Below are 27,640 nucleotides of genomic sequence, written 5' to 3' on the forward strand. Positions count from 1 at the left end.
GGTTTTCAGTGTCCTGCTGAAAAGTCCACTTGCAGGAACTGAGACAAACAGGGACATTTTGTGAAAGTATGTCAAATCAATAAAAGCAAAATAAAAGCTATTACAGACTGTGATTCTGGTCATGAATCATTTGATGAACATGAAAAAACAAAAGAATATGTGCTGGTAGTTAAAGAGGGGGATGGTGTGTGTGAAAGCACTTTTCCTTACATCAATATGCTAGTTGATGGAAACGTTCTGAATCTTCCTACAGATGTAGGTGCAAAAATGACAAATATCACAATAGTTATTTTAAAAAAATAGTCAAATAAAGTATTGTTACCATCAGATAGCTGTCCTGTGTTGTATGAAGGACGGAAAATTGATCTTATAGGATTTTTTTTATATTTCTTGAATTGTAAAGGAAAATAACTTTTTGAAAAAGTTTACGTAGCCAATAAAAGATTGAATACTCTAGGATGACATTGAAACCTGGAAGAGAGGTATAGGTCTCAATGGTTGTTAATGACATTCAAACATGTTCTGTTCAAACAGGTGATAATCCATGTATGGAGAGGTTTAAACCTGTTTTTAGCAATAAGTCTGGTAAGATCAAAGGTTTCAAACACATAATTTAGGTCCAAGATGGGACCAGTTCAGTCAAATATAAACTAAAAGATATGCCATTAAGGATTAGGGAAGATTTGGCAAATTTACTCTAGAAAATGGGAGTCATTGAATCTGTGGAGTATTCTTTGTGGCTTTCTACTCTAGGCATACCCAGGAAGAGAAATGGTCAGTTGAGAATCAGCATTGATCTCAGAAATTTGAACAAAGAAATTTCAGTTGATTTTCATCCTTTACCTTGCATTAATTACATGGTTACTACATTTGCTGGCGCATGTGTCTTTAGCAAAATGTAATTGCCGTCTGCCTACCATCAAATTGAATTAGATCCATTATCTAGACATCTCACTGCATTTTTGCCTCCAGAGGGAACATTCCAGTTTAAAAGATTGCCTTCTGGGTTGACTTTGGCCACTTCACTTTTGTTTTTCAATGCATAATGGAGGTTGCTTGTAGGGCATCAAAGGAGTGGTCCTATTTTAAGATGACATTCTCATCACTGCTAAAGATATTCAGGAACATGACAAGCTCATACAGATTGTATTGAAAAAACTGTAACAAGCTGGTATAGTGACTAATATGAGTAAATGTGAATTTGCTAAGGGCAGGCATTAAACATTTATGCAATGTGATTTCTGAGCATGGAGTGGAACCTAGGTTAGTTGACGATATAATGAAGGCTCCAATTAAAGACAACAAAGAGCACGGTTATTCATTTTTAGGTGTTTATGAATTCTATGGCAAATTTAGAGCAATTCAATCCGTAAAAATTTAAAGTTAAAGAGTAGCCAACCCACCCAATCCTAAGCAATAGTAAGTGCCACTAGAAAAATACTTTAAATGACAAATACTTTTCCAAAACTCGTTCCAGTGACTCAAAAGGAGAAAGCCAGAAAAGCTGTGAGGACTATCGGGAGATTCCAAAAAGGAACTAATACTCTTAACGTGGGTCTTAACAAAAAGCCTTTAAGCAAATTAACTGCCAGTGCTTCGTGGACTTAACACCTACTCCCTATAGCTGTCTGAGGGCATGGATGGTCAATCATTGAAATTGGAGAGTATATTCAGAAAGAATAATAAGAAATTCTTCCTACCTAAATGTAAGGATCATCTCTTGGGAATGCTGTAAAGAGGACATCTTTTAACATATATCAAAGTTAAAACGACACTATGTGATGATTCTAAATTTCTACATTTGTGTTTAGGTGGCTCAGGCACAACATATGTTTTAAATAGATTTTCAGGCAAAGACATACTTTTTATAATGATTGAGGGCATGAAGGCTGGCTTTCCATCAAGCCCTCAAACTCCCTCTATTCTAAATTTGTAATGACTTATTGCCTCATAGGCTGAATTCTGCTGATGATATATCTAATTAGAGAACACATACTAGCTGACCACAGTTATCTCTGTCCTCTCTGTCACCCACAGCCCACGCATAGACGTAAGCCAGGGAGAAAATTATTAAAGTATACATTTTTAAAGGGCCTTGAAGGGTCCGATGAACGGCTCTGATCCTAGAGCAAGGCAATAACATATGAAGGCAGCACAGAAAGTGATTAGTGCGCAGTTGCTCTTTATGCTAAGAGAAGTAAGGGGAAGTAAAAAAAAGAAGCAAGGAATACTGCCATTCATAGCAATGTTAGGTCGGCAGAGCCTCCTCAAAGTAAAGAATAGAACTGGGAAGGGCAAATGAAGAGGTAATTAGCCACACTTATTTTCACTGTCATGGTATTTTCGTGGGGATACTTTTGTACAGGAAGGTCTGCATACATCCTTGGGGGTAAAATTGAACAGCAGAGTGATTTCCATTTTATACCAGAAACAAACAACAAACGTGCAAAGTAGTACAGATTTCAATGCAAAGAAAAAGGAACTACATTTGTATTTGTGGTACTTTCCGATCTCAAATTTTACATTTGAAATATATCACTCGAAGACAACAGCAACTCAAAGTAACAAATAGCATGAGATAGGTATTTGTAAGACCAAATACCTTGATTTAGGTTTGCAGACTCCACAATCGGGATTCCATTCACAGAACACTGGGCTTCATTCAGTGGTATTAAAGTCACTTGGCCATCAAGGTTTTCAAAGATGCAATGCTCGCTTTCCAAGTCAAGACCATGAAGAACTACAGGCCCAAAGAAAAACAGAGTGGACACATGAATCAGACATAATTTTTCTTGTATATGAAGTAGCAGGCCTTCTCTCATGCAAATGGCTATGACTCTCAGTGGCATGGCATACAATTTGTAACTGGTAAGGACATGTGCATTAATATCCATGTAACGATTGGATTCCAACACTGTTCGTGGCACTTTTCCAGGAAAAATAAAAAATCGGAATTTTCAAATACTAGGTATTGCAACTGAAGGGGAAGAATTTGTGTGTTCTATTGTTTTTCACAGCTATGTTGGGATCTTGTGACAACTCCATATTTGGCTCGGTTAGTACCTGGAAAGATTACTGGGTACAAACTTTACTTCACAACAGCATAGTCATCTTTCATGTGAGCAACTCAGTGCTCCTCTATTTTCCTATGAATTTGGCAGCACATACTGACAATAAAAGTAAAAAAGGTAATTACCTCATATGGGATTGGGAACAAGGCTCTACAAGCAACATACACAAGTGTTGTGTGCTGTGTGGGAGGCTGTCATGATGTGCAAGTGGCTGGCGCAGAGAGTGACCTGTAATCTAAGCAAAGTCTGGCATCACTGGCCCATTATGGAAATGCTTCGCCAGATGAGAGCTCTCTGTTCTCAGGTTTGCCAAAATAAATGTATGGGTGGAACAAGGTGCCTAAAGATGGCTAGATACTTGCCATGGTACAGGAAGGTTTGAGAAAGAAAGCATGAGAGAAAAAGAGCATAAAACACATTTACTGCAATTAGGAAATTGACCTGCACAAAGGAGTATCACCTGCCCTAGCACAATAAATAACAAGTGCAATTTGATAAATTATAACACCTAACATAACTTACATAAATATGGTATGTGAAAATAACAAACAACTACGATGTGAACTATGAGGAGGAGAAACACGTCAGTGCTATGCAACGTAACACACTCTAAACACAAAAACATGACACGTATTTACAACTATATTATTACATGCTCACGACCTAACATCAGAAAAACTACACTAGTGTCAAAAAGCTCCCACCATAAATTACATTCCGGAATCAATTTTCTGAACCATGGGGCCTGTTATGCAGTTGCTGCCATAGGGCGATGCTATAAGCACCTACACTCTGTTGGCCAATGAGCCATGTTGCAGGAATGGAATGGTTTATCTAAAATGTACACTTAAACCTCTGAAAAAATTAAATGGTCTCAGAGACAGGCATAGTCATGCCATATTCCAGTATGATAAGTACTGCTGAGGGGGCAAAGCAAGTCTTGAGCAGACTATCCATCCTCTCCTGTCTGATGATATAGGAGCTGTGGAGCAAGGGTGACAGAGGAGAGGGCAGGCAGGACGATACTTTCATTGCAGATAGCTTTTATTAACCACTCCTGATGATATTCTCACTTCAAACCCAATGACGAAAGGGCCCTCAAAATTACCTAATAGATGAGAAACCACGAGGGGAAATAGAGTAAGGGCAAGAGAAAATAAAGGCTGCCCTGGTAAGCAGAAACGTGTGCCTTATGGCATTTGGTACTTGTAAATCTTTTCCCATTTTACCACTGCGTTGCTGCACTCCTTAAGTTTATATATAAAAAGAATTGAAATACCCAATTATCTGCACTTGTTAACTGAGATTAATTTATTCTTACGATTTTTCACTGAACACATTTTTGTAATCTTTAAAACTAGGAGTTATCGGGTGCTTGCAGACCCCGAGTCTGGAACTCAAGATCTGGCTATTCTGGGTGCAGATCCACACTCCGAAACACTGTGGCTGGGAGTCAGGAACAGCCTGGCCCACACCTGCCCTTAATGCGCCATCCCGAAAGTGCACAGCCTCCAACACCCCCCACTGCCCGGAGTTTATCACCTACTCCCCATTAACTCATTGAGTGGCATCATTATTTGTGGCCCTGGTATCTCCTAGAAGAGTTAACGGGAACTCGTAAGTAACTTCCTGTCTTATGTCCGACATACACTTCTTCTGTAAACAAAGGTTAAGGGTATTTAATGTTCATTTTCTCATTTACAGGTGTGGTGAGGTTAAACACCAAAGATCACTGCAAATGCCCAAGGTCCAGAGTCTGACAATCAGCAGGAAAGAATGTAAGTATTGTAGATGCTGGGAAGCACATATCTGCATTCTGATTTGACTTTTAAGTAGTTTATACAAAAACTGAAGGGGCCACCCTAGAAAAAGATTAGCAGCAAGAATGTTTCTACCTCCAAAAGGTTTTGTTCACTTCTTGGAAGAGACAGGAGTAAGCAAGGAGTAGGGCAGTGCTCGTGGGAAGTCACCATTACATCGAAAATCCAATGCTGCTCATGAATGACATCTTTGCGTGTTGCAGAATAGGACCACAATGGATAAATGTCTAAATCACTGGGTAGATTTCATGCTTTCTGCATAGATCCCGCAAAGATAAACACAGTCAGCCTGACTTTAGAATCTGGTGCATCACTGAAATCAGCTGGCACTTTACATATAAATATGCATTCTGAAATATGATATCCTTCCAGGGCAACTGGATTCTTAACACTCCTTCTGCCTCTCAGTTGTTCCTCCAGGTCCACTGGGTATGCTATATCGGTGTGATCAGGGACATGTAAATACTTAAAAGTGTCGTTTTAGCAAGGTCCGCAGCTGAAGAGTGGCTGGATGTCAAAATCACCAGGCACTGGAAATGCAATCTGTTTCTAATGGACAGAGCAGGCACTGGTGTCACCAGCTGGAGCGGAGGAATCAGTGGCAGGTGACCCATGCATGCCACATCTACAGAGAGAAGGCGAGCAGAAAATACCTCAGTCTAGAACCAGCTGAAAAGACTTCCTAAATTATTCAGATTGGCAAACTGTATGCAAAAACTGGTGAACCTTCCAAACGTGTTTTTTTTAGGTGTCCACTATTTAGGTGTCCACTATTGTTGAAAGATGTACCCACTCCGGAACGCCTACAATTCCACCTCAATGAAAAATGTGTTCATACGAAGATCTCACTATACTAACAGAATTTCTGTACAAGTAAATCCCATCTCAGAGAACAACCAGGATCAGGATTTTCCCTTTACAAATTACACTTTCTCGAACCGAATATTTGGATGTGTTAGTTCATTGAATATTGGGCAACAGGTCTTTATTGTTAGAAAGAGTTTGGAAAATTTGAATAATTACATTACATGTTTTTTCTTAATGACTGGCCATACGAATGGCACATAGCTGTTGATTTGTGATTATCAGCTATGAAATGTATGTCTTCATAATGTCCACTATATTGTAACCCAATGGACGATGGCCACACTCCCTCCCCATTTCGGGCGTCAGTCATTGGCCAACACTGGGAAGGTTTCTAGGAAACCTATGGTGCGAGCAACAAAGGATTCTTCTTTTTTTTTTTTAAGGGCTTGGGTGAAGCAGAACTGCTTAGTTTCCGGGTCAGCCACCACCCCTCCACCCGCCCATGTGCGAGGTACACTGATGTTGCAGATTCCCCACCGGAGCAGCAGGAAGGAGCAGGTGAGTGCTCTCTCCTTCTCCAGTAGGGCGAAAGGGGAAAAAGTCTAAAACGCCATCCTGAAACGGTTTCCTGATTGTGTATTGTGGTCGCAAACCTTTATCATTTCTGTCACGGGGCAGCATTTTTATCAGCACAAGTGGAGTAATGCTGGGTGGTAGGAATTTTGTAGATTCCTGAGCATTCTGGATGTTTCCCTCACAGAAATGGAAGGAAAATGCATATTTTCCGGCAAGGTTTGAGGTTTGCAGAGCAATGTGGGTATGAAAACCTTGTGGGATCCATGCAAGGCACACCACCCTGGACTACCCTGGTTGTCTAGTTTTCAAAAATGTCTGTGGTTCGTAGATTTGCATAGGTGGCACCAAAGCACGGCCCCAAATACAGCACCTACCACTATTCCTTATCTCTCAACTTAGCCCTTTAGGGCCTTTTCTGTTGTGGTCTTTTGCCCTCCCCCACCCCACAAGTGGGCCACTATTTTTATCGTGAGACGAGTGGTAGGAAATCTGTGACTCCCTGAAGATTCCAGAACTTTGTGTCAAAGAAATGTAAGGAAAATATGTATTTCTTACCATGGTTTGATGTTTGCAAGGTCCTCTAGGTAAAATAAACTGAGGGAGCCATGCAAGTTACCCCACCCTGGATTCCCACAGGTGTCTAGTTTTCAAAAATATACAAGTTTGCTATGTTTTCTTTGGTGAGGGATGAGCTAGGGTCCAAAATCCGCAGCTACCCACTTTGCAAAAAAAAAAAAGGGTCCTTTTTCAGTGGAAATATGTGATGCGTCCATGTTGTGTTTTGAGCTTTTTCCTGTCCCGGGCACTAGGCCTACCCTCATAAGTGAAGTCCCATTTTTATTGGGAGACTAGGGGGTATGCCGGGTGGAAGAAAGTTTGACTCCCCACAGATTCCAAAACTTTCCTCCACAGAAATGTGTGAAAAATGTGTTTTTTAAAGTCCAAGTTTGAGGTTTGGAGGGGATTCTGGGTAAAAAAAAACTGATGAGAGCAGCACTAGTCAACCCACTCTTAATTCCCCCAGGTGTCTAGTTTTCGAAAATGTGCAAGTTTGCTAGGTTTCCCTAGATACCAAAATCCACAGCTAGACACTTTGCCAAAAAAGGTCAGTTTTGAGTGGAAAAATGCAATGTATCCACAATGTGTTTTGGACCGTTACCTGTCACAGGCAACAGACCTACCCACACAAGTGAGGTACCATTTTTATCTGGAGACTTGGGGGAATGCCAGTAAGAAAGTTTGCGGCTCCCCTCAGATTCCAGAATTCTATCACATAAATGTGATGAAAATATGTTTTTTAGTCAAAGTTAGAGGTTTGCCAGAGATTCTGGATAACAAAAACCGTGTAAGAGCCATGCAAGTCATCCCACCCTAGATACGCCTAAGTGTCTAGTTTTAAAAAATGTACAGGTATGTTGGGTTTCTCTGTGAGCCAGCTGAGCTAGGGTCCAAAACCTACAGCTATCCAACATTTACAAAAAAGGATCGGTTTTCAGCAGAAATATGTGATGGGTCCATATTGTGTTTTGGCACGTTTCCTGACACACGCACTAGGCCTATTCCATTTGGTACCATTTGTATCGAAAGACTTGTGGGAGGATAGAATAGTAGAACATTTGTTATTATCAATTTATTTTCGCTGCATTTGTGCCTTTCAAGTGTAAGCCAGTGTATTAAAAAAAAGACATTTTCAAAAATATCCTCTAAATCATATGCTGGTACGGGTACCCACAATTTCAGAGATGTACAAATAACACCTGCTCTTAAAATCCATATCTTGTGCCCATTTCAGAAATACATAGGGTTCTTGATACCCATTTTGCACTCTTCATATTTCCCCATATGAATTGGTCTATACTATGGATACAATGAAAAACCACTGTACGGAGCAGCTCAGTTATTGGCTCAGGGTATCTTGGGTTCTTGGAGAACTTACAATCCCTTTATAGCCCTGCAACCAGAAGGATCTAGCTGAGGTAATGGTATATTGCTTTTGTAAATTGCCCATAGCGACGCAAAGTACAGTTGAAAAGGTTGTCACAAATGCCTCTTTTTCCCCCGACTCATTTTCAATATTTCTTTATTCCAACAGTTATTTTCCTGGGGAAAGCCTTGAGGAATCTACACATATGGCCCTTTTCTGAATTTGGAATTTTGCCTATTTTTCAGATATATGTATCTGTTCTAGATCACCCATGGGCTTCACCCTGGTTTCCACCACAAGCTGAAAGTAGGTAAGGAGCACAAAAAATAGGAAAAATTGGCTACTCTTTGAAAAATGCCCAAACTTTGGTACAAAATTGGGTTTTTTGGTTCAGCTCTGCATGTTCCTAAAATCTGGGAAGATGGTGATTTTAGAACAGGAAACTGTTTGTTGATGCTATTTTTAGGAGAGAAAAAAACAGACACTTATATCCAGAGCACTTTTTTCCTATTTTTCTAAAAAAACTCAAAGTGTTGCTATATTTTGCCTATTTTCTCAGTTGCCTCCGGAGGAATCTACAAACCCTTGGAACCTTCCTTTAGAATCTCCAGGATGTTGGGGACAAAAGGACGCAAATTTAGCGTGGTTAGATTATGTGGAAAAAATGTTATGGAGCCCTAAGTGCGAACAACCCCAAACGCCTAAAATAAAAAGGGCCCAGCAGTTAAGGGGTTAATGGATGTCAAAACTAAAATTCCAAGAACTACTGTTGGATTTTCATCTTGAATATCTATAAGATGACATTATAGAATACAGTATAGCATACAATACTAGCAACAGGAATAATAACTATAATATGTATTATTGTTATGGTAATCGTTCATGCTATTTCTGATATTATGAGTTTATAGTCATATTTTTTCAAATGTTGACTTGTAATGGCACAGATCCATAAAATGATACCATCAATTGTAGCATGGCCGACTATAGAACAAACAGGGGAAAAAATCACAGAAGGCCAGGTGGTGTTCTGTTGAATCAACCCCATAGCTTTTCTTAATGTAACAACGTGTGCTTTAAAGTGGCTAGTAGAGAACGAGCATGCAAATATATTTTATTTTACCTTGCAATTATAAATCTTGTAAATTTCTTAAACATACACACATTCTCAAAGTTGGACAGTTTTTAAGCAGCTGCAGAGAGACCCGATTTCTAGTTATTGAAAATCAAACAAAGTAGAAGAGAGAAGGGTTTGAGCACGCCAAGGAAATGGCAAACTTACCAATGTCTTGCTCTGTTGCAGCATCTTCTCTGCCAACGTAAGTCCGACCCTCCTGTGCACACAAAAAAACACAACAAATACCATTCGATGTTTTTCAAATGTAATGTTTTAAAAATAATTACAAAATTTAACATATGCAATTGGGCTTCCAATTACTTAAAACAATTTGATTACTCGTAATTGAGTTCACAAATTAAAAATAAATAAGGTTTATCCTAGACATTCGGCATAAAGCTATTGAATAGTCGTTTATGTTAAATAGTGCACATTGGTTTGAACTATATGGAACGTTTGAACTCTAATGGGTAGTCACTAAATAAGAAACATTTTCCAAATAGTTTCACATTTTAAATTGTTTTTCAACTGGTTTGTGAAAATGTATTACAAGAGACACGTATCCGTGATGCAACCATTAATGGGCAATGTTTACCTTTAAGTGGTACAATATAATGCCAGTGCTGAGAAGGTCATCATCAATGCCAATTAGATGGGGCAACTCAGAATCCAAAACCACACCGATTCCTTCCTTCCTTAATGCTAATGTTTGCTCCTGCAAGGAAAAGATAAAATATACATGATGTCTAAAAAGATAACAATTTCATGTTCATTTGTACACAAATCTTCAATGCGAATGTAATAAAAGCTAACAACTTTGTGAATATTGGTGCTCACCGATATTTTTCACCTCCTGCTCCTAATAAAAAATCTGTTTTTATTTCAAGTTACAAATAAACTTTCAGATGTATACATATTTTCATGATTTTATGATCAAAAAAGGTTAAATGTTGACTAGACTAATGGTTCGGAGTTAATGAGCCAGGAGAACAGAAAAAAATCTATTAAAAATTGTAGAGAAACAGTGATATCCTGATTATCACAATTTGAGTATTAGGACAGTAGATCTTTAATATATTCTAGAGAATTTGCGCACAGCTTTTTTGTAACCGGTCTCTGATTTTGTGATGTGACTGTAGATTTTGCGACATCACAAAATTTCCAGTTGCAGGGAGTCGCAGAATGTCCTGCCTAATGAACATTAATAAAAAGTACAGCAACAGGGACTGTGAATCGCTTGCAAAAAGACTTAAGCTGTTTGACAGTGTAGATTTCTAACCTGTCTTCCTCAAAGATGAGATCCTCCAAAGCATTGGACGTTGGCCTACCCATTGTAGACAAAACTGGCAATTACAATCAACAATGGTTGCACCTAGGCCTACACTCATTAGTAGCATACACCAGTTATTGTAGGTGGATCATAAATGCAAGTCCTGATCCTCACCGCTGACCGACAATGTTAGAAATGGGGATCTCTAGTAGGCAGCGGCTGGCGCCGAGGTCCAGATAGGGATCCTTCTTCCTAAGTCAGAGTAAGGGGGCTACACCCTTTGATAACCCCTGCTCAACCCTGTGGTAACGTAGCACGAGCAGACAGGCCTATCTCAGAGGCAGTGTGTGAAGCATTTATGACCATACACAATAACGCAGGGAAGACGCTACAAACGGACACCACAAGCAGTTATAGAAAAATAGTTATCTTTTTATAGACTGAACACAAGACTTAAAAGCACTCAGGGAACCACAATGCACATAATTACAGATTCACTTGAAAAACAATAAAGGCACTCAAAAAGCGGGTGGACCGAACTTGATTCGAGGACGGGGTCCATGCAACCCGGTGATGCACAATGTACCTGAAATTTAAAGGGGCACGGCACACAGCCTCACAAGGAAGCCGCAATGGTGACAGGCGGACTTGCAGCAGCCACAGCTCCCAGCTGTAGCAGTCCACGGCATGCACTCACGATAATCCTGGCACAGGGCTTAAAGGCGGGCACCCAGCGGCACACGCAGGTGATAACAAGATCCTCGAAGTGGTGACTAGTGCAGGCACTCAGCGGCACAGCTCCTCAGCTACAGCATTGGGATCTACTCCGAAGATGTCTGGAATCTAGCTGCTTTCGCAAGACATTTTGTGACGTCGAGCCCGACGATAACGGATGGTTTTATTCGACCTGAATGATGCACAGGCCTTGCAGTTCTAGTCTTCGTGCTCCGGGGAGAGGCAGAGATTACAAACCTCGTGCAAGTCTGTGTGTGGGAACTTAGCACCACATCCGGGGCATTTTTTTTAAAGGAGTCAAAGATCGAGGTCAAGGAGTTTGTTTTAAAGATGTTCATTCGAAAGGGAAACACGATCGAGACAATACCGTCAAGTGGAGAGGAATTGCGTGTAGAAGGTGGGTTTGAAACTGACCCGGAGTGCAGCAAATCACATCCGAACCCGATGGCGGAAAAAAACATCTGGAGATGGAGTCAATGCCATGCGCACTATCATCTTAAGGGGGAGTCACCTACCTCGTGATTACAAAGACTTCTTCCAAGACAAAAACAAAGTGCCAACATCCCAGCCCAACACTAGATGGCGATCTATGCACAAGTATACGATCTACAGCTCATATGCCTCGAACATTGCTTTATCCCTCTGTCTCGAAAGTCAGCGCTAGGGCATTATTCTCCAATAATCGAGGCTTTGACTCCTAAAATGACAAGGCTAACCTGGCTAAACATTCTCACAGTAAAAAGATCCTGACCTGTCCCAAATTGGTGGAAATCATTACCAGGATGCATGAAGCAGCGGTGGCTTTCTTACAGTTTCCATAATCCTAGCAACTAAAACCAAACCTATTCCCAAACAAAGCCCTTTTTTAGGTTTCGCCTCGCCGAAAGCTGCGCAGCAGACTTTCGCGCAGGGCGAAATCTTATGTCTAGAGATGTGTACTCATGTCCCGCCCCTCTGTTCCATTGGCTAGCTCCATAAATGGAGGCTAGCCATTGGAACAGAGATCTGTCCGTCATGGCCGGAGCAGATTCGTGGGCATTCCGGCCATTTTTACTCATCCTGCCCCTTTGACAACGTCATTGCGGTGGTGGGCGGTTCCTCTTTTTTTTTCGGGGGAAGGTTTGTTTTGGTCATTGCAGGCCGACCGCCGCCGGAAGAAGTCCAGGTGAGTGCTGCCTTCTACTTTGCCTTTCTGGCCGTTTGCCGTTCCCGCCCCCCCTCCCGCTGCCCGTGCCTTTCCCGTCCCCCCTCCCACTGTCCGTGCCTTTCCCGTCCCCCCTCCCGCTGTCCGTGCCTTTCCCGTCCCCCCTCCCGCTGTCCGTGCCTTTCCCGTCCCCCCTCCCGCTGTCCGTGCCTTTCCCGCCCCCCTCCCGCTGTCCGTGCCTTTTTTTTTCTTTTTTCGGTCATCATGTTTTCGTCTTTTTCGAGCTGTTTTTGTCGGAGTGGGCTGCGCTTTGCGTGTCTCATGTCGTGTTTCTGTTTGTTTTACTTCTTTGCGTGTGTCTCGTTGCTGATGTCTTTGTTTTCTGTCCATGGAATGCTTCAAGCGGTATGTTTATCCTGTCTTATGTCGTTTCCCTCTTTGTTTTACGAAGGGTGCCGAGGCTGCAGTCACCAAGTCCGGAGAAATCTATTCCCGATTGAAGCGGGCACGGGGGGAATGTGTTTCCTACGAGGGTTTTCTGCCAGTTCTTTGTTTCTCGAGGGCCACCCCGCATTCCTTGGATTCCGGATAGGCTCACAGACCGTCCCTGAGCCGCGGGTACTCGCACGGTAACACTGGTGGGTACTCACGATGGGCGCACGCCTCCGCTGCAAACAAGTACAACTCTGGGAGGCGGAGAGGGAAAGAAACTTTCCGCCGCTAGCTGGCCTCCAAGGGGACCGCTCCGTCCTCCAGATGAGCGCTTTCTTCGTGAACTCTGCCTTCCCGGTGTCTCTGCCTGCTCCTGCAGGGCAGGAGTCCTTCCTGGGGCAGATCCCCGTCTACTCCTCCTCGGGCTATGGGGATCCCCTCAGGCACTTCCCGGCCACCTCCGGGGCTGCCGGAGTGCAGGAGAAGGGCTTCACGGCCCCTGCCTACTACCACCAGACGGCCAGCGCAGCCTACAGACAGTCCGCCTGCGAGTACGGGGCGGCCGGCTTCTACCGGGACAAGGAGCCCCGCTGCCCAGCCTGGACGAGCCCCCGCCGCTCTTCAAGACGGACTGCACTCAGGGCAAGAGCCTCTTCGGGGAGCCGGAGGAGGACAAGTGCCCCACGCCCGTCTACCCCTGGATGCAGAGAATGAATTCATGCAACAGTGAGTGTGGTCCCTTGCTCTCTGCCTGCCCACACTGCTGCTCCATGCTCATGCCCTCTGCCTGCTCGGGCTTCTGTCCGCTCTGCTGCCTGCTCCATTCACCCTTACATGTACTCTACCTGCTCAGCCCTCTGGCCCCTCTGCCTGCTCAGGCGTCTGTGCTCTCCGCTGTCTGCTTCATCCACCCTGATCTACCTGCTCAGCCCTCTAGCCTCTCTGCCTGCTCATGCTTCTGTCCTCTCTGCTGCCAGCTTCATCCATCCTTACACATACTCTGTCTGTGTAGCCCTCTGACCCCCTCTGCCTGCTCAGGCTTCTGGCCTCTATGCTGCCTGCTATATCCACCCTACTTTCTTCCGTGTGGGCTCTCTGCCTACTCAGCCCTCTGGCCCCTCTGCCTGCTCAGTCATCCGTGCTCTCTGCTGCCTGCTTCAGCCACCCTGCTCATCCGTGTGGGCTCTCTGCCTGCTCAGTCCTCTGGGCTCTCCCAGCCTGCTCAGGCTTCTGTCCCGTTCCCGCCCCCTCCCTCCCGCTGTCCGTGTGCCGTTCCCGCCTCCCCCTCCGTCCGTGTCGCCAAATGCTTGTTTAATGTTCCTTTGGGTAATGTCCGCGCTATATAAAAATGCCCTTTATAAAAAATAAATAAATGTTTGACAGAGCGAAGGGAACGGAACGCACCGTCCACATCTGGATTTCTGTTTGACAAAATACTTGACACGGAAAAGACATGTATTGATAGGACTACGGGCTCACCTATTGTTAACGAGAAGGAGACATCCCTTTTAATCCCCAGCGGACAAGTAGCCCACCTGGGCTCTAAGTGGGTGTGAAGTGCCTCTCGCTGGAAGGGAATTTATCTAGCCGCAAAGTGCTTTTTACCAGACCTGAAAAAGTTACCTTGGTTTTCATGGCAGCGGCACGCAAAACTTTGCGAGTTTCCTGCCTTCCTTCCTGGGCAGAAAATCAGTAACTTATGTTTTTTTTAATCCTGCTTTTTTAGAGTCTGAGAAACCTGCGCCCATTGACAGCTGGCAAACCGTCCCGCGCCTCTTTGTCCTGTGTATGTTGCGTGTGCATGGCTTATGTGTTTAGCACGTGTCTGTAGGCTGTTTTTAAACAGTATAGTCTGCTTGAATTTTATATATGCATGCTATAGGCGTACAGTACTGGGTGTAGATGACGTGTTTTACAGTGTACTGCTTGTGCATGTTTGTGTATGTGTGTGTGTGTGTGTGCAAATGCAATAGGTCTCACATTTGCGAGATATTAAGCTATTGGCAATGTAAATGACAATGCCATTTATTTATCTGTTTTCAAAAGCAACACATAAATAAAAATGTTGTCATTTACAATGCCAGTAGCTCTAACTTTGTCAAAGGCGAAACCGTTGCATTGTAAATGCTTGTTTATCTCATGCTGTTATATCCAACTAGCATTCTTGACACTTTCAACCCTGATTGAAACAGACCCGGCAGCAAGAAAGCCCCATGGTTTAACGACGAACTCAAGAGCTCCAAGAAGAACTGCAGAGCACTCGAGAAAACCTGGCGCAGAGACCCAACACCGGACAACATGACTGCCCTCAAGCTCGCCACCCGAAAACACCACCAGCTGATCCACGCCACCAAGAAAACCGCATTCAAGGAACGACTGGACAACAACGCACACAACAGCAAGGAACTCTTCAACATCGTGAAAGAGCTCTCCAACCCCAACGCCGGGAACAACGACATCACCCCTTCGCAAGACCTCTGCAACTCCCTCGCCTCCTACTTCCACAACAAGATCGCGGACATACACAACAGCTTCAGCACTCAACCGACGCACGCCACGACCGAACCACCTCCCCCCACCACCACCCTCTGCACCTGGACCCCGATAAGCACCGAAGACACCATCCGCACGATGAACTCCATCCACTCCGGATCTCCGACAGACCCCTGCCCTCACCACGTCTTCAACAAGGCCGACGCTGTCATCGCACCCCACCTGCGGGACATCATCAACACCTCCTTCGACATCGCCACCTTCCCGGAGAGCTGGAAGCACGCCGAACTCAGCGCCCTACTCAAGAAACCATCAGCAGACCCAACCGACCTCAAGAACTACCGCCCCATCTCGCTGCTCCCGTTTCCGGCCAAAGTCATCGAGAAGACCGTCAACAAGCAACTGGTCGCCTTCCTCGAGACGAACGGTTCCCTCGACCCCTCGCAGTCTGGCTTCCGGGCCAACCACAGTACCGAGACCGCCCTGATCGCAGCCACCGATGACATCCGAGCCCTGCTCGACAACGGAGAAACAGCGGCCCTCATCCTCCTGGACCTCTCCGCAGCCTTCGACACTGTCTGCCACCGTACCCTAGTACAGCGCCTCAGCAACGTCGGCATCCAGGAGAAGGCACTGGAGTGGATCACCTCCTTCCTCGCCGGAAGGACACAGAGAGTCCGCCTCCTCCCGTTCAGATCGGAAGCCACCGAAGTCATCTGCGGCGTTCCTCAAGGCTCCTCGCTCAGCCCAACACTCTTCAACGTCTACATGAGCCCCCTCGCAGCCATCGCACGCCAGCACAACCTGAACATCATCTCCTACGCCGACGACACCCAGCTGATCCTCTCCCTCACTAACGACCCCGCCAGAGCCAACCTGCACGAAGGGATGACAGACGTAGCCAAATGGATGTCGAACAGCCGCCTGAAACTGAACTCGGACAAGACGGAAGTCCTCATCCTGGGATCCTCACCCTCCGCCTGGGACGACTCCTGGTGGCCCCCCGCCCTGGGCAGCGCACCCAAACCAACAGACCACGCACGCAACCTGGGCTTCATCCTGGACTCCTCCCTCTCCATGACCAGACAAGTCAACGCCGTCTCCTCGTCATGCTTCAACATCCTGCGCATGCTACGTAAGATCTTCCGATGGATCCCCACCGAGACCAGGAAGACGGTCACCCAGGCCCTCGTCACCAGCCGTCTAGACTACGGCAACTCCCTCTACGCCGGAACCACCGCCAAACTCCAGAAGAGACTCCAGCGGATCCAGAACACCTCAGCACGACTCATCCTGGACATCCCCCGCCGCAGCCACATCTCCGGACACCTGAGAGACCTGCACTGGCTCCCGGTCAACAAGAGAATCACCTTCCGGCTCCTCACCCACGCACACAAAGCCCTACACAACCAAGGACCAGGATACCTCAACAGCCGCCTCAACTTCTACGCTCCCAAACGCCAGCTTCGTTCGACCAGCCAAGCCCTCGCCGCCGTCCCCCGCATCCGAAGAGCCACCACAGGAGGAAGGTCCTTCTCCTACCTGGCTGCCAAGACTTGGAACTCCCTTCCGACCTACCTCCGCCTGACCCAGGACCACCTCGCCTTCAGGAAGCAGCTCAAGACCTGGCTGTTCGAGCAGTAGCGGACCCCCCCCCCCAGCGCCTTGAGACCCTCCGGGTGAGTAGTGCGCTATATAAATGCTCTGATTGATTGATTGATTGATTAAAAGATACACCACCACCCACTTGCCCATTACCGAATCTCCGAGTACCCGGATATACTCACACCATTCTTATGCATAGATTTTAAAATACTGAATTGCCTAAAATGTCATATACAGCAGGATATGCTACGCAAACAAATAATGAACGGAATGCTGAATAAATCATACATTCAACCCCAGAAAAGAGATCCGGGTTAAATCCATCGCTTTTGCATTAACAGCGGGACGACATGACCAGATGACCGGCCAAGCTTGTTCTGCTGGATCATGTGTTTTCAAAGATGGACTTCGTTCACAAACTGCTTGATTGAGTTGTTCTTTAAGAGGGACAATGGCACAGCGAAAATGGCCCTCAGCGGTATCTGCCCGCCTCTGCTCTCGAGGCTGCACCCACTACACCACCTTTCAAGCGTTGATGCCTTCTCGTGTCTGGCACACGCTAAAGTCCATTTTCAATCAGATGCATTTATTCAGGTTGCATCGACAGTATGTCTAGTTATCCACTAGGAAATATGGCCCGGTGGTTGACCTCCTCTGTTGAAATCGATATGGAGATCTCCAGGTCACTGATGCCGGGCAGATCCAATTGTGAAATTGACATCGGCGCACGTGCTGCGGGGCCTCAGCACAGACAGCGCCGCAGCCATCCCAGGAAGGCACATAATCTTGTTTCTCATGGGCTAGAAATCTGCACAGCTGCCATTTTCAAGAAAGAACAACTTATTTATTTTGTCACAACTCATGTCATACTGCGGAATCGTTTGCAATATCGATCGAATTGCATAAGAAGCGCTTGAATAACCCTTTTCCATACATTTCATGGGCACATTCATCACAAATCAATACCTTTCATAAAGAAGGGTACACCAAATGACACATCAAGTTTTATCACATATCAGGTTGTAATAAAAGAGAAGACACTTCCAACGGGTATGGCAGCGTGCATGCTAAACGGTAAATGTAATTAGCGCGGCCCTTCTAACGAGAAAAACCTCACGGAGCATTTTAATTACCATTTCTCTTTTCACAGCAGAAACGTAAATCTTTTTATACTGATAAAGTTAACTGTTCGCGCCCAGTTCATATAACTCACAACGTTGATATTTTCAGAAAAAAGCGAACATTAGGTTAACGCAGGCCTGTAAATTTCCCAGATGGCCATTTAAATTATGCAAACATACATAATAAGGAAAGTAATGTGTGAAAATACGCTATGGGAAAATCACTGAATTAAAGCAGACTCCAGCCAATGCAGAGCTGTGTGCAAGAGGTATTCTGGGTGCACTGGATTTCATTTTTAGCTTGCTGTATTGTTGCGAATTTATTTAACTGCCTAGTGTGCTAGTTCCAACCTGATCAACAATACAATTAAGAAAACAGAATTGTACATGTTAAAACATTAATCCTGGTCCATAATTCACAGTTCAAATCGACATCACACTTATTTTATGGAAATTATTAAAAATTCATAGCTGGTTTCAATTCAAATACAATCTTTTTCGGTTGTCACAATGGATTAACATCACAGCTCGTTAGCAACTGCCAAGATCCTTGCAGATAAGCGGAGTAGGCATTTGCTTCAGACGACTTGCCTCGAAAAAGGAAAGCTCTCGTGGGTTATGAAACCGCATAACATTCGAACACAATATTTAGCAAAAACCCTGATGTTTCATCCTCGACAAAAAAACTCGAAATGGCATATTGCGCTACTTGTGTGCCATGGTTGCCCCCGGGCCCACTCCCACAGCTTTGGTACGCGAAGACACCCAGAATCCAGGTAAATACTTGTGTCCTAGAAGTTTCACGAGGTAGGGGTGTATCCTGGTGTCTTAGTAGTGTCAGCGGTAACCAGGAATCCATTCATTCATGATTTGGAGTGTTAGTATTTTAATATTAATTATGCTAAATGCATATGCCACTTTATATCTATCGCACTTCTGTGTTTTCTGAACACTGTAAAACACATGCCTTACTAGTATTGAATGTAAAGGTTATCAATTGAATGGCGCTGGAAGGATGGGAGGTGGAGTTGGCCCTGCCGGATGTGGCCTTGTGCCTTTTATGTCACAGCAGATGTCAGCATTGCGCCTTTGGCTTATTGAGCAACCTTGCCGGCTTAGGTGTTCACACAGTGGTTTATAGATTATGCTCTCTACTAAAACAAAACAAAAGGATTGGTGGGCAGCGGGGTTGTTATAAGATCGATTCCATTTCCGTGACTGCTAGAATATTTCTTCTTCTTCCTTAAAGTATTATCCAGTAGAATACCAATAACGAGTGATGCATGCAGAATTCTAACCTCCCTGTCTTCAATACAATCTAGAGTCTCCTGTCACTAAACCTTGGAGAATAGTTACTAAACCTTAGGGATTATTAACCCTGTTGAATTCAGTCTGACATAATAAAAGGTGGAACTGAATTCAGTAAGACACAAAGGAATGGAGACTCGCGTCTAGGGGGGAAATAATTCTTTGCAATTGCTTTCATAAAGAATGCTCAGAATCATGGAGTCTATACAAACCAGTTAAACAAAATAAACAAGTAAACAGGTGCCATCCCAGTTGGATATACATAAAAAAAACTCACTCAAGTTTGATCATTTTGCAGTGCCCTAACAACTGCCAGAGATATGGAGCAAGAAGACACAGCAGGCAAAGGGTCACCCCTCCGACCCCTTGTGGTGGAACTTAGGCGGTCTACGTTCTTGTGTCCTCAAAGCACTCTCTGCTCTATTCCCAAATATTCTGCTTTGGGCTACTAGGTATGCCTATACCAGGTGTCTCCAATCAGTGGATTGCCAGCTCCCGGTGGCTCCTTGACACACTCAGAGTAGCTCATAGCCGTAAGTCATTTTTTTTAAAAGCATGGGGTCACATTTTTCTTTTAAAGCGAAGGGATGGTTGTGTTTATTTTACATTATTATCTTCAGCCAGCAGATAGCCGGGTCTGATAATGAGCAGTGCTGGAGTCAGATTTATGACCCAGGACACAGAAGGGAAGAACTGAAGCACTGAGGTACTGAAAGTCTGTCAACTCAATGTTGAAGTGTGAGAACAAAATTATGTTTCTGAATGCTTTTTAAATGGTAGAAAACTAAAATGAAAGGTTACCTTATTGATTAAGTTTACTATTCATTTGAATTTTCTCCCATTTCAGTGTTTTGGTCGGGGTTTGGCAAGATGGCGGCCGAGCGCTCGGCCGAGTGAGTTGACGTCCCTCGCCTGGATGAATCACCTCTCCTAAGGACTACTATTAGGAGGCACCCTCTAATCTTCCAATTGGAGAAGGCAAAGAAGCGAGTGGCATGCTAAGATTCATTGCACACCTACCGATCTCTGAGTACGACGGCGTCTACAGGGTCTGGCGTCCTCTGGTTCTGCATCTGCCGGCAGCCTTTCGGCATGCGGCTCTCTTCAGCGTACGTGGCGCCAGCGGTACCTGGAGACGTGTGTACAGCATCATGGCCCCGAAGAGTCCTGCAAAATCCGCGGCGGCAAGGGCTCGGTTTGCCGTCTCAGTGGGAGAGTCGGCAGCCCCGTTGAGAGCTCTGCAGCCGGGGCGAGGTGGAGAAGCGGTAGCGGAAGGAGATTTGGACAGTAACCGGACTACATCGGGAGGTAGTGGCAAGATCAAACAGACAGTGCCTACTCTTTTTAAAAATGCCTCAACCAAATCTAAAGTAGCAGTCGACAGTGGTGTGAGCGGACAATTGAATTTGGACCCCATGAAATCATTGGGAAGTGTGCAAACGCCGAGAGATGTCTCAGGTTTACCGGATCTTACTCAAGTGGATGGTCTGCTTTCTGCTGATTTGGGGCCCGTGTTGGTACCTCTGGACGGCCAAGGTCTTCCTGTGCAGCAGGGCAATGTTCTGGAGCAGTTGGTAGTTGTTGCCCACAGGGAAGATTCTGGGGCTAGAATCAGCCAACCTGTGTCAAACCTGCCGGTGATTGGAACTATGGGAGTCGTAGTTCAGCCAATAGAAAATGTTGTGAATTATGCACATACACCTCCAGTTGTAGATACTTGCGAGCACAATACTACTAAGACCACTACTATCCTTTCTGTTGATGGTAGCGAATCTTCTAAGGACCATGAAGGGGAAACATTTTTTTCCCTGTCAGAACATACTGGTTCATCAATGGATGATGAAGAGGACAATCAAGACCCAGAGTGGACTGATGATGGTAGTGATATCGGAGATTGGCGGTTAAATGAAGTACTTAGTGAGGAGCTGTCACCCCGCGGCCCTCGCACAGTCCGAAAGGCAAATGACTTAAAAGCTTAGGGTGCACTAAAAGAAGGTGCAGACGGTCTAGGCTCATCGACTTGCGACAACTCTTTCTCTGGGGGGGCAAGGCCCAGGTGGGAGTAGCGCACCCGGGGGTTTCATCGCTTCTCATAGCCAGCCCGATATGCCACCTGAAGAGGTTACGCTTACTGTCATCTATCAGACTATTCTGGCGCACCGTGAGGAGTCACGGCAGGAGCGTTTGTACTCAGGGGGTGTGCCGAAGAGTCCAAAATTCCATTCGTAGAGTAGCCAAGACCTGTACTGATATCCCAGCAAGAATTGGAGAGGCCGAGGAGAGAATTTCTAATCTGGAGGATGCTTTGGCAGTATAGAAAGGTGCTACGGACAGGATTGGTGCACAAAAGGAAGATATTCTTTGGAAACTAACCGACCTAGAAAACAGGGCCAGAAGGAATAATCTTAGGATCCTAGGGATCCCGGAAGGCCATGAAGGAGGCGACGTGAGGCAATTTGTTATCGAACTCTTCACCGAGGTGTTCCCTGACGTAAAGCAGTGGGATTGGCAGCTCGAGGTGTTGCGAGCACATCGATTTCCTTTTAAGCAGAGGCAAAACGCTGGAACTGCAGGGGATAAACCTTGGGCTATCTTGATCTGCCTTAACAATTTTTTGGCAAGGGAGAGGATTTACGATCTGGCAAGACTGGAGAGAAAGAGGCGGGGCAAGGACTGTGAATTTTTTTGTCCGTCCGGATTTTTGCCCAGCCACAGTGGAGCGGTGGTGGCAGCTCCGCCAGCTGATAGCCCCTTTTCAGGCAAAGGGGCACAGGCTTTCTTGCTCTTTACCTCCAAATTGAAAATTATTGTTCAGGGGCAGACCAGATTTTTCTTTACCGAGATTCAAGCCAAGGGGATACTTTATAGTTAAGGAGGTGGTGGCCTCTCTTATTGTCTCTTGTTTGTTTTTGCTACTAGCCGTAGGGGGGTCCGATGGCTAGAGATAGGGCAAAGTACGATTGCATAGAGTTGTTGTTTTTCTTTTCTATAGTTTTTTGAATGGCGATCGTCTTTAGCCCCTAATTATTAGTTAGGAAGGGGTGAGGTATCCGGGCGAGGGTGAGCTCTCAGCTCATCCCATCACAAGGACCTAGGTCCTGTTGCCACATAAGGGTGTTGTAAAGGATGGGGGGAAGGGGAGGGTTGTTGGGGGTGGGTGGGAGTGGGTGGGGGGTAGTTTAAGGTGGAGGGGTGGGCTTTGGGGGAGACAGGGTGGGTGGTCTAAGCTTATTATGATTTTTTATTTCCGTGTTTGTCGTGGCTCGAAATATGATCAAGGTTGTCTTAAACTAACGTATATCTTTAAAAAATTGGAAAATGAACAGTTAGGGCTATTCTTTTTTTCTTCTGGGGTTGATGGGGCAGGGTAAACTTACTTTAAGTTCATGGAACATTTGTGGGCTGAACGATCCTAAAAAACGAGCATTAGTCTCTACAATTGTCAACACTATGCAATTAGATGTATTATGTATACAGGAAACTCATATACCTTGGGGGAGGCGTGATTGTTTAAAGTTACCAGGATATGATTTAATTGCGTGTTCTAAACAGACTTCTATGATCAGGGGCGTTGCTGTTTTAATGAAGCGAGGAGTGGGCATTTGTACTAAAGCCCTTGAGGACAAGATGGGCAGATGGATTATTGCTGACATTTTGGCTGATAATAGATCATTAACAATTTGCAAAATCTATGGTCCTAATTTAGATGATCCGGAAGTGTTCAAATATCTAAATGTGGAATTAGCCAGCTGGCCCTCTCCTTTGTTTCTTTGTGGGGACATGAACATCAACTTGTCTAGCAATTTTAATTTGGTAGGTGATCCTAAGTATACTGGTAGAAAGCCCAGAGGGTTTAAGGCTTTACAAACTTTAGTGCAAGAACACGGCTTAATTGACTTATGGTACCGGCACAACAAAGCTGTTGATGGGTATACATACTACTCTGCCCCTCACAATAAAATGGTTCGATTCGATTATTTTTTTCTTTTCGAACAAGTAGCCGACACAGTTTCTATTTCTGCCCCTCCTAGAGTATTGCCGGATCATAATCCGTTGGTTGTGTAATGCCCCTGGAATCATACATTAAGAGCTCCAAGGACCTGGACGTTTGAAAGGAAACTTTTGTTGGACGAGTCATATCAGGTCCATATGAGAAAATGGCTAGTCGAATTTTTAGATATTAATAGGGGAACATCATCCGATCACATGGTTTGAAATGCATTAAAGGCCGCAGTTCATGGGGAGACCAAGAGTTTTGCAGCTTATCGCAGGAAGGTTGGACATGATCTGGTCAAGTGCCAAATTGAGGAGCTTAAACTAGCAGAGTTAGAATTAACATCTATAATTAAGAACGGGTCTCATATAGAAGAGTGTCAGCGGCAGGTTGCCATATTAAAATCTAAACTTTTGGAGTCTTTTGGTCAGGACTTGGCAGCTAAATATCTTCCATATCGTACAACAATGTTTGAATATGGAGAAAACTCCGGAAAGGTTTTGGCCAAGAGGCTTCAACAGAAAAATGTGCAGGGTCGTATTAATAAAATTCAGGTCGGGGATGGGGTTGTTCAGGATACTCAGGAGGGCGTTACCGATGTGTTTCAGAAGTTCTATTCGGCTCTCTATACTGAAGACAGCAGAGACACTCGGTGGGAGACAGAGATTGAGGATTATCTACTAGATCTGGATACTTCTAAGACTTCTCACAAGCATAATGAGCGCTTATTGGCCCCAATCTCATGGGAGGAGGTTGAACTAGCGGTCAAAGCCTTAGCCAATGAAAAGGCCTCTGGACCTGATGCCCTTCCCCTGGAATTTTATAAGATCTTCCTTGGGGAGGTCCGTCTTGATTTATTAACAACTTTTAGGGCGGTGCAGAAAGGTATTGTCCCCGACTGATGGCGTAAAAAAACAATTGTCTTGTTAAAAAAAAAGGGAAAGCCTGAGTTGAGCCCGTCTTCCTTCCGACCTATTTCTTTAATAAATAGTGACAGTAAAATATACTCCAAGATTATGGCATCTAGGTTGGTAGAAGTGATCGTTCCATTGGTACGCTTGCGCCAACATGGTTTCATTCCGGGCAGGGACACTGCGGACCATGTTCGGCGTGTCATAGCCCTCCTGGACTGGGCTCAGGTAACGACAACTCCCCTCGGGTTGATCCTGTTGGACGCCGAGAAGGCGTTCAACAGGGTCTCCTGGGGGTTTTTGTGGGCCGTGCTCCGGTGGAAGGGTTTTTGCAATGAGTTCATTCAGGCAATCCAGGCATTATACACCTCCCCAATAGCGTCGCTACGTGGGGGTACGCTGTGGTACTTTGATATAGGTAGAGGCACTAGGCAAGGGTGTCCCTGTTCACCCTTGCTTTTTGCCTTATACATAGATCCATTCCTGAGTAGAATAGAAGGACATGTGGGGATTTAGCCTGTTACAATCAAAGGCATAGAATATCGTGCATTGGCTTATGCCGACGATATTGTTGTCTTAACGTCAGATGTCCCTACTGCATTTCTGGCCCTTAAGGCGTCTGCAGAACAATTTGGATCAGTATCAGGGTACAAGCTAAATGTGGCAAAAACTCAGGTAATGCAAACACCTAATATGCCGTACTCCGATGCTCCAGTGGTTGGCGAGGCAATCTATTTGGGAGTAAAAATCACTGCTGCTGTAGAGACTTTCCCGGACCTGAACATCTTACCGGAGGTTGAGGCTGTAAATACCAAGCTAGAACGGCTGGATCATCTACATCTATCCCTTTATGGTCGCTGCAGCGTTCTTAAAATGCTGGTGCTGCCAAAGTTTTTATACCTTTTTCCAGACGATCCCCTTAGAGCTCTTTCAAAAAAGCCTGGAGAAAGCCAACAGGATTTGCTACAGCTTCCTCTGGGGGTATCGCCGGTCGCGGAGAGCAGCTAAGTGGATGTGTCTCCCACGTGATCGGGGGGGCTGGGCCGTACCCAACCTGGTATTTTATTACTGGGCGGCGATGGTTCAATTTCTTGGACTACCTCTGTTAGGGGACAGTGCGCAGGTCCAGCCATTTAACAGACCTACTATTTTTGAGTTGGGCCTCGGTTCAAGTGCTAAGGGTATATTGACGCAAGTGTTGGAGCTGAGCTATTTAAAGAAGACCAGGTTCAAGGTGGTCATTACTATGTTCTCAATTTGGCAAAAGATTAGGCGGAAACTGCCTATCCCTAACAAAAACATCTATACGCCATTAAAATCCGCTAGACTTCTACCAGGTATCTTCCAGGACCAGACGATTTATAGATGGCAGGCACTTGGTATTCACGCTATAGGGGACTTAGTGGGGGCTGGGCAAGTATTATCGTATTCGTCTTTAAAGGACAAGTTCCAGCTGAATACTCATGATTTTTTTTAAATACTCACAGCTAAGAAGCTTTATCCTCAAACGACTTAGGGTATCTCCCTCATTGTTGGACAAACATCTGATTTTCGATTTGGTTAAAAAAAAGGCTAGAATTGGGACGGTTTATCAAAACTTACTATCTAGCTGTTCTGATGATCTGAGGTGCAAAATCTTAAATGGGAAGGCAAACTTGGTAAGTCTGGGGTTGATGTGAGGCCCGCATTGGAGTTAGCTAGTGCTGCTTTGGTCTCCGGAAGCCTTCCAACTCAAAGCTACATGGCAGTGTTTGATTTATATTACACGCCTGCAAAAATAGCGAAATGGGGTTGTAGAAAGGGCGATAGCTGTGCAAGATGCGGGCTGTATGCAGCAGATGCTATCCACATGTTTTATTCCTGCCCGCGTTTGCGAGGCTTCCTCCTCGATGTTGAGCAATTTATTAACATTACGCTCAACATCCCGTGCTCATTGTTTCCAGAGATGGGGATTATGGGCGTTGAAGAGCCGGCGGTGTCTAGAAGCTCGTGGCATATATCTGCTTTTTTGTTTACAGCTATGTCTATGATTCGCCTATGTATCACGTCACAATGGCTAAGTCCTGAAGCACCTACATTCATTAATTGGAGAGCTAGGTTGTTAGCCATCTATAATCTTGAGTCCTCAGTGTTCACATTAAAGGGTAGGCGTGGGCGGATGTTAGCTTGTAAGATCCGGGCCCCAGTTGAGGGCTGGTTAAAATAATTTCGGTCTTTTCATTGTACATAGGTTTCCTACTCGCATATGGTATTGTTCCATGAACTATCTGCTTTTTTTTTGCTTCTTATTAGCGATGTCTCTTTTTTTCTTCTTTTCATCATTTGGTGTTGCCTCACTGCCCCATTATATTGTTCATTGTGATGAATTGTTTTTTTTTCTCCTCTTTTATGTTGTTGTTTATTGCCCATGTAATTTGACATATGTATTTGTTTTTGATTGCCACGACCACACGGTCTGATTTTCCATCTGCAAAATAAAAAATTAAAAAAAATTTAAAAAATGAATTTTCTCCCATTTCAAAGTGTTGCATTTACAAACAGCAGGCCTCTTTCTCCCAGTAGAGTAGTGTAGGAAAGTGCCCCTTTTACATGGTTACCCCTAACGTTTTGCCAGATACCCGATGTCAATTTGACTGAGTGTGTGTGTGCTGTGATCCTGCTAACCAGCCCCAGCACATGTGCTCCTTCCCCAAAACTGTACCTTTGTACCCACAATTGGCACACCACGGGCCAAAGGTAAAGCCCTTGTAAAAGTTACCATGGGTACCAAGGGCACTGTGACCAGGGAAGGCCTAAGGGGGATGCAGCACCTATTGCGCTACCCTTCGAGACCCGGCACCTTAACACCAACACGCTGCCATTTCAGGCTGCATGTTTTGGTGCAGAGAAAAGTGAAGAGTCTACAGGGCACATCCCTGTGTGCCATGCCTGCAACCCACTGCCAGTGACCTAGGTAAGTAAACCCTCTAGGAGGGTGCACTAGACCCTAGGTGAGGGTACAGTTTCATCAGCACTGTACTCCTACAATAATGTCATGATGAGTATATGGTTTGGGAGTTGGTCATTATGAACTCCACAGCTCCATAATGGCTATGCTGAAACCTGGGTAGTTTGGTAGCAAACTTCAGTGCATTAAACCCACACTGATGCCAGTGTGGGATTTCATATAAAATGCACTCAGAGGGCAACTTAGAGATGCCTCATGAAAACCAGCAGTTCTGGTGTGGTTCCTGAATGGCTACCCACCATTTGCCACCACCGAGCAGGTTTTTGAACCCCTGGATAGAGTGCCTCTGCTTTCTGGGTCCAGAA

The 27,640-nt window shown here is 44.9% G+C and overlaps 1 protein-coding gene across 2 annotated transcripts in view; it reads right to left on the reverse strand.

Moving 5' to 3' along the window:
• Window positions 1–27,640, reverse strand: part of KIF16B (kinesin family member 16B) — a 1,655,522-nt gene that overhangs the window by 940,718 nt on the left and 687,164 nt on the right. For both annotated transcript variants that reach the window (XM_078649578.1, XM_078649577.1), the window contains exons 13-15: window positions 9,911–10,030; window positions 9,481–9,532; window positions 2,603–2,740 (exon numbers count right to left, since the gene is read on the reverse strand). In XM_078649578.1, the coding sequence (XP_078505704.1) occupies window positions 2,603–2,740; window positions 9,481–9,532; window positions 9,911–10,030 (310 nt within the window). The remainder of the gene's footprint in view (window positions 1–2,602; window positions 2,741–9,480; window positions 9,533–9,910; window positions 10,031–27,640) is intronic.

The sequence above is a fragment of the Lissotriton helveticus genome, chromosome 6, assembly GCF_964261635.1.
Source record: "Lissotriton helveticus chromosome 6, aLisHel1.1, whole genome shotgun sequence".
In the NCBI taxonomy this organism is placed as follows: domain Eukaryota; kingdom Metazoa; phylum Chordata; class Amphibia; order Caudata; family Salamandridae; genus Lissotriton; species Lissotriton helveticus.